This window comes from Eurytemora carolleeae, unplaced genomic scaffold (assembly GCF_000591075.1).
Source record: "Eurytemora carolleeae unplaced genomic scaffold, Eaff_2.0 scaffold158, whole genome shotgun sequence".
NCBI classification, from domain to species: domain Eukaryota; kingdom Metazoa; phylum Arthropoda; class Copepoda; order Calanoida; family Temoridae; genus Eurytemora; species Eurytemora carolleeae.
Genome location: NW_019396117.1, coordinates 359,565 through 367,492, shown reverse-complemented (window position 1 = coordinate 367,492; position 7,928 = coordinate 359,565). Strand labels below are relative to the sequence as shown.

The window sequence follows — 7,928 nt, the reverse complement described above, 5'->3', positions numbered from 1 at the left end:
AATTTGGAGCAATATGTTTTAATGGGTTTTTTCATATATCTGATAATTTGGGAAAATCTCTAGATCAAGCATTGATCTCTATGTTGTGCAGACCTACTGACTATTTAACTATCCCGGACCCATGGTGGTAACATCCTGCATGGATATCTTCAATTGAGGGATCAAGCATTGATCTCAATGTTATGGAGACCTGCTGACTATTTAACTATTCCATGGTGGTAATATCCTGCAGGGATATCTCAATTGAGGGATCAAGCATTGATCTCAATGTTATGGAGACCTGCTGACTATTTAACTATTCCATGGTGGTAATATCCTGCAGGGATATCTTCAATTGAGGGATCAAGCATTGATCTCAATGTTATGGAGACCTGCTGACTATTTAACTATTCCATGGTGGTAATATCCTGCAGGGATATCTTTAATTGAGGATCAAGCATTGATCTCAATGTTATGCAGACCTGCTGACTATTTAACTATTCCATGGTGGTAATATCCTGCAGGGATATCTTCAATTGGGGGATCAAGCATTGATCTTTATGTTATGCAGACCTACTGAATATTTAACCATCCCATTGTGGTAATATCCTGCAGGGATATCTTTAATTGAGGATCAAGCATTGATCTCAATGTTATGCAGACCTACTAAATATTAAAGCATCCCATTGTGGTAATATCCTGCAGGGATATCTTTAATTGAGGATCAAGCATTGATCTCAATGTTATGCAGACCTACTGACTATTTAACTATCCCATTGTGGTAATATCCTCCAGGGATACCTTCAATTGAGGGATCAAGCATTGATGCTTAAGTAAAAAAAGTGTCCATTAGGAATATAGAGATTAAGTGTTCAAGATTAACGATGATTAAAACAAAGTTTCAAACCTTTCTATTACTTTGTATAGCAGAGTAGAGTAGAAAAGTAATATTAGCATACAGGGATACCTACAAAGGAGTAGACTGTAGAGACGACTGTACGGAATCTATATTGTCTTCTATTCATGGTTACCTGTAACTTCAAACTTGCTTTATTCTTTTTTAAATCATTAAATGAGTCATAAAAAGACTATAGTCAAGACTTTATATAAGCTTAGAATCGTCATGTTCAACAAGTTTGAGGTCGTCTTTACAGTCTCATCCTGTGTGGGTAACCTCGTATAAAGATATTTGGTTCCAAAATGTACCTTTTTACCCTGATAGATATTAAAAGTTTTGTTATGGTCGGATCCTTCCACGGGAATACAAGTTGGATCTTAACTTTTTCCCACACAGGAGTTTGGACAAATTCAAGAACATTTTAACCCGGATATCAACAGATATCACGTTACCAGTATACTGCACTGCCATTGGAGGAAGTTCTGAACACATGATACGGACGTATATCTTACATATATACGCTTTGGTATAATTTTGACACTTCTCGAGACAGGAACATTAGATAGATGTCTTATAGGTATCGTTCAACTCCTGAGATTCTCAGGTTTTATCCTATACCCCCTTTCATTTTTCCTTTACAGTCCCTTTAAGCATGTCTTTAGTATTTGCACATGAGTAGAACATTTTTCTTAATTCTGTAAATTTTAGATTTATGCGTAAAGATTCAAAGACAATAAAGCAGATTGAAAGTAAAAAGAATTTCTTTGAAAAATATCAATTACTGACCGCGTACAAGTAAAACCTATCACAGCTACTCTTAGTAAAATCTCGCAGTCTTAAAAATATTTTTTCATTAAAAAACCGAAGGTAATGTAGTTTCTTAGGGATCCCCCCCACCCCCACAAATTAAAACTAAATTACTGTATTACTGTGTGGATTTAATTTGAGTGGATATCACAAAATATATCTTTTTGAAAAGCAAAGTTTCAGTCTATCAGCGTAGGTAAAAAATGGATTTCACTAAAAATGAGGGGGGGGGGGGGGCTTCAGGAGTTGAGAAGAAAAGAAAAAAACAGCATCGTTTTAAGTTTGAAGATGTCTTTTGTCACTATAACTGTCATTATCCAATATAGATTTTAAATCAACTGTTTTCACAATTTTCATGATTTTTTTAACGGATCCAAAATTATATTAACCTTTTAGTAAATCCAATTTTTTTGGGAAATCCAAAATTTTAAAAATTTCTTTTGAGCCAAGATATTGTGAATAATTTTATGGGTAGACTACATTGTTCAATGTTCACTGACCATAGGATTCATAAAATATAAATTACTTCAGTCCACCCTGCAGTAAGAATTTAACAGGAGCTTCCAACATTCAAGGTGTCTCCTGGAGTTCTCCTGTAGTTCTCCTGTAGTTCTCCTGTAGTTTTTCTGGAGTTCTCCTGTAGTTCTCCTGTAGTTCTCCTGTAGTTCTCCTGTAGTTCTCCTGTAGTTCTCCTGGAGTTCTCCTGTAGTTTCTCCTGGAGTTCTCCTGTAGTTCTCCTGTAGTTCTCCTGTAGTTCTAGTTCTCCTGTACTTCTCCTGTACTTCTCCTGTAGTTCTCCTGTAGTTCTCCTGTAGTTCTCCTGTAGTTTCTCTTGTAGTTCTCCTGTAGTTTTTCTGGAGTTCTCCTGGAGTTCTCCTGTAGTTCTCCTGTAGTTCTCCTGTAGTTCTCCTGTAGTTCTCCTGTAGTTCTCCTGTAGTTCTCCTGTAGTTCTCCTATAGTTCTCCTGTAGTTCTCCTGTACTTTTCCTGTAGTTCTCTTGTAGTTCTCCTGTAGTTCTCCTGTAGTTCTCTTGTAGTTCTCCTGTAGTTCTCCTGTAGTTTCTCCTGTAGTTTCTCCTGTAGTTCTCCTGTAGTTCTCCTGTAGTTCTCCTATAGTTCTCCTGTAGTTCTCCTGTAGTTTCTCCTGTAGTTTCTTCCACAGTTTCTACTGTAGTTTCTCCTGTAGTTTCTCCTAGCTTTTGAATTCTGAAAAAATGCCTAAACTGTGTGAGCAGTGATGGGTATCGTTCTGTGGTCCATATTGAAGTCCGTTTTGAGGTCCGTTTTGAGATCCGTTTTGAGCTCAGTTTTGAGGTCCGATTGAGGTTTATTTTGATTGAGGTCCATTTTGAGGTTCATTTTGAGGTCCGTTTCAGGTCTGTTTAGAGGTCCGTTTTGATGTCCGTTTTGGGTCCGTTTTGGGGTCCGTTTTATCAACAGATCAACAGATTTCTTGAGTATTGAAAATTTAAATTCTCATCAGAAATATTTTACTTTTTTTAATGGTACACTCAGAAAATTGTATCGAATAGTGTGTACTTTTTTTAAGTAAGATATAGGCATCAAGGAACAATGACGATATTTAAGTCATCTTTTAACTGTAAAGTTTATTCGGACACCCTGTATTCGGACACCCTGTATTTTCTTTAATTATTTTTATCCTTTGTATAATCTACAATGCACAATGAACATGTCATTATTCAAGAAATGAAATATTTGAATGTTGAATTGAAATTTTCCATGTTAGATTTGAAATTTTTGAACATTTGATGACAGATTTCAAAATATTTATCAATCTTTATGACAAATAGATAACAGAGAAATAAGCATGTGGGACTGAGGTTTTGTCACAAACTCAAATTTTCTAATCCTAGTATTGCTTTGCAACCCAAAATTTAAATATTTCAAACTATAAATTCTGGTAGAATGTAAACCTGCCACCTTTGTACATTGATATCTTTACATTGATAAATTTTCTCAGACATTGTGTAACAAGATTGATTAACCTCGGCCTAAGCGTTTTCTGAACCCTCTAGTAATAAGTTATAAGAAATATATATACTGGAAGTTATTTATGCGTTGTTATTTAGAGTCTGACTCACGTCCTCTATAAATTTATGATTTAACCTTGTCATTTTTCCTTTAAAAAATCAATTAAGAGGAAAATTAACAATTATTTCTCCCCAGAAGTGCAGAACTTTCCAACTGGCATGAAAAGTTTCTTTTAATATCAAAACTTAATAATTGTGAGTTATTTTCCTTCTTGTTTGATCAGAAAAACTTTTGAAAGATATTGATTCAATAATTAAATAAAGTGGAAAAAATCAAAATTATACTTTTATTGAGATTTTCTTTAAGAAAATGTGGATTTTTTGATCTTGGGCTTGAGTCAAACTCCGACAGCAAACAGTTGCAGACTAAAAAAAGACGGCTTTTAATCATTTGATGCCGGAGCTCCACAAAAAGACATTTGCGGATGAAAAAAAGAGTTCCGATCACAGTAGAAAAAAAGAAAACGGTGGAAAGAAAGAATAATTTTCCAGCTGGGTCACCAAGCGTCTTGAATTCATTGAAAATGCTTTGATTTGATATATGCAAAGATTGTGAAGTATATTTAAAGGTTTTTCATTGAAAATCTGTTGGTTTACATTCATGCTTTGACGTTGATTGATTATACACATCTTATAGTCCTTGATTTACAGCAGAGTCGAAAGAAGGAGGCGGAGGAGGAGGTGGAGGAGGAGGTGGAGGTCAAGAAGATGAAGAAGAAGAAGAAGAACAAGAAAAGAAATTTAAATTTCATGGTTTGGTATTTCTTGTCAAAAGGCGGGGAAACCCCTTTTGTCCTACAAATTCGGTGGCAATCTTTCTGCTATATTTCAATGCTGATAATAGGCAGCAAAGGTTTAGCCTGGTTTTTAACCATTAAATATTTAAATTTTCTCTTTAAGGTTAAAATTTATGTGTTTATGCTAATTTGTTCTAAAAAACTCTGGTGAAATAGAGAAAATGAAAAAGATTTTTTTAAAACTAAAATAAATGTTTTTAAAAATATTGTCAAAATATGGTTTCCTTCCATATCTGCAGTTGATATCAGCAAATTGCACAATTTCCAAAATTAGATTTGATTGAAAAGAAAATCAAATCAATAATATTTCATTTATGTCTGTGTATTTGCAGTGTTGCTTAAAAGCATGAAATATAAAAACAAACATATTTGGGTTTCTATCTGGTACAGTGATGCATCAAAAATATGGGAACAAACAATTACTTTATAATCTTCTTAAATTCTCACAAAAACAGTTTTCCCTTGAGTCCAAGCTTAACAGTGCCAGGTGAAATATGAATTCATCCTATATAGTCTTGGGATTTTAAAATGTAGTCTGCATATTTTGCACCTAGCTAAATTTATAAATTTGCAAAGATTTAGAATTATTCAATATCATAAATAGTTTCAATTATATAACTGCAAGCCCTCCAATTTAGGAAGCTCATAAGACGTACAAACTTAAAAAACAAACTATTCCTTAACTAAAAAGATTTTAAGCTAAATTGCTTCAGTCCCATGTTTCTTGGGACACACTTCACAACAAATAATCAAATTAAAATCAGATTCTATTCTGTTAAATGCCTTCCTCGCCCTCATATACCTTTGTTCCTCTCATTTATGATCACCTAATATGTTTTAAAGAAAAATATAAAAACTCCCTAGAAATTGGAAAAATACTGAATCAATTTCTTCGCTGCTTTTTCTTAATCTACTCTCTGAAAAGTCTTGATTGCCAATTCAAATTCAATCATTCAAATCAGGGGGGGGGGGAGGGGATTTAAGAATTAAATGGTTTCATTCAGAAGGAAAACATTCTTAATTTTAGACATTTTAAATAGAATTCTTTATTGATTTTAAAAGTTTCCGTACAATTTTATTATATTATTTTATACTTTTTGATAAGTAGCTCCGTAAAGAAGACGACAAAAGCTGATAAACTGAACAGGCTAAGCAGGTAGAACGCAGACTGTACAGTACACAGTGTACACAGTGTACTCAATAAGATGGTAAAGTCATTATCAACAGAAATGTCTGAAACCACTTAATAGCTAAAAGTAGGTCATCGGCAGTATTTTTTCCACTGCACAACAAAAATAGGCATGTCCTTTTTGAAAGCAAATATTTTTTATCTCATCTTCATTTTAACCTCAAATAGAATAAAGAATAAATTTCTTGTGAATATTTTACAAAAGAAATCCAAAAAGTTGCTTAATCAAAACGCTGCTAGAAAGTCAAATGAAAAAAGTTGATAAGGATTCGGAAAAAGGAATGAAGCATTTGCCACAAACTCTGATGTTTTAATCCCTATATCTTAGCAACCCAATTTATTTAAGACCTTAGATTTTTTTTGGATTTTGTTAGATAATCTAAGTTTGAAATATTGAAGTTAAATGATATGTGATACTGTGTCTCCCTGCATGTCCTCCATATATATTGGAGCTATAGCTGGAGGTATAACATATTCATCAACTTCTCCAGCCAGAACTGCTTCCTGCTTCATCCTCACCCAGGTCCTCTTCTTGTACTCATTTATCAGCCCCGCCTGCAGTACAATAGGTATATCGGTCCAGCTTGCAGTACAATAGGTATATTGGTCCAGCCTGCAGTACAATAAGTATATTAGTCCCGCCTGAAGTACAAAAGGTTTATTATACCCGCCTGCAGTGCGATATTTTTTTAGTCCCGCCTGCATTATTATTAGTTTATTAGTACCGCCTGCCGTTCTATAAGTTTATTAGACCCACCTGCAGTACTACACCTTTATTTGTCCCGCCTGCAGTACAAATACAATACGTTTATTAATCCCGCCTGCGGTCCTATAAGTTTATTATCCCCGGATTTTTATAATAATACAGAAAGCGATCTAAAGTAGAATATTTTAATCATTTCTATGATCTTAAAACTTCAAAATGTTCGCCGTTAAAAGGTTTTTAGAAGTAATCTACAAAATCCTGATCGAAGGGAATCGGAACAAATTGAGCTGAAGAGCGGACCAAAGCAAGAAACTGAAACTAGAGACTAGTCCAAGGAGTATGAAATAGAAGGGAGATATAACTGACGCGGCCCGCCCTACCATATGAATACAAGCTTTGCAGACGGTACTCCATTTAAATAAAAAATATTTGTCTGATGTACAATTACAAAGCATACAATAACCTATTCTAAATATTTCTTATACAAATAGAGTACTGTCTGCAAAGCATGTATAATCATATGGTAGGGCGGGCCGCGTCAGTTCTATCTCCCTTCTATTTCATACTCCTTGGACTAGACAGATTAGACTAATAGGACAGAAGTAGTAGAGATTAGACAGATATACATTTAGGACAATAGGTATAGAGATTAGACATATCAAAATAATAGGACAGAAGTAGTAGAGATTTGACAGACAGACATTTAGGACAACAGGTAAAGAGATTAGACAGATTTGACAAATAGGACAGGACAGGAGTGGTAGAGATTAGACAGATAGACATTTAGGACAACAGGTATAGAGATTAGACAGATTTGACAAATAGGACAGGACAGGAGTGGTAGAGATTAGACAGATAGACATTTAGGACAAGAGGTATAGAGATTAGACAGATGAGACAAATAGGACAGGAGTGGTAAAGATTAGACAGATATACATTTATGACAACAGGTACCGAGATTAGACAGATTAGACAAATAGGACAGGAGTGGTAGAGATTAGACAGATAATACAGATAGGACAGTAGTGGTAGAGATTATACAGATAATACAGATATGACAATAGGTACCGAGATTAGACAAATAAGACAAATAGGACAGGAGTGGTAGAGATTAGACAGATAATACAGATAGGACAGTAGTGGTAGAGATTAGACAGATAATACAGATAGGACAATAGGTACCAAGATTAGACAGATAAGACAAATAGAACAGGAGTGGTAGAGATTAGACAGATAAACATTTAGGACAATAGGTATAAAGATTAGTCAGATAATACAGATAGGACAGTAGTGGTAGAGATTAGACAGATAATACAGATAGGAAAATAGGTACCGAGATTAGACAGATAAGACAAATAGGACAGGAGTGGTAGAGATTAGACAGATGTACATTTAGGACAATAGGTATAAAGATTAGACAGATAATACAGATAGGACAACAGGTACCGAAATTAGATAGATTAGACAAATAGGACAGGAGTGGTAGAGATTAGACAGATAAT

At 34.4% G+C, this 7,928-nt stretch overlaps 1 protein-coding gene across 1 annotated transcript in view; it reads right to left on the bottom strand.

Annotated features, from left to right (window-relative positions):
* Positions 1–5,569: 5,569 nt before the first annotated feature.
* Positions 5,570–7,928, bottom strand: part of LOC111695441 (ionotropic receptor 21a) — a 29,026-nt gene continuing 26,667 nt past the window's right edge. Inside the window, exons 22-23 of the mRNA XM_023464766.1 lie at positions 6,147–6,275; positions 5,570–5,699 (exon numbers count right to left, since the gene is read on the bottom strand). Of these exons, the coding sequence (XP_023320534.1) occupies positions 5,610–5,699; positions 6,147–6,275 (219 nt within the window). The 3' untranslated portion in view covers positions 5,570–5,609. The remainder of the gene's footprint in view (positions 5,700–6,146; positions 6,276–7,928) is intronic.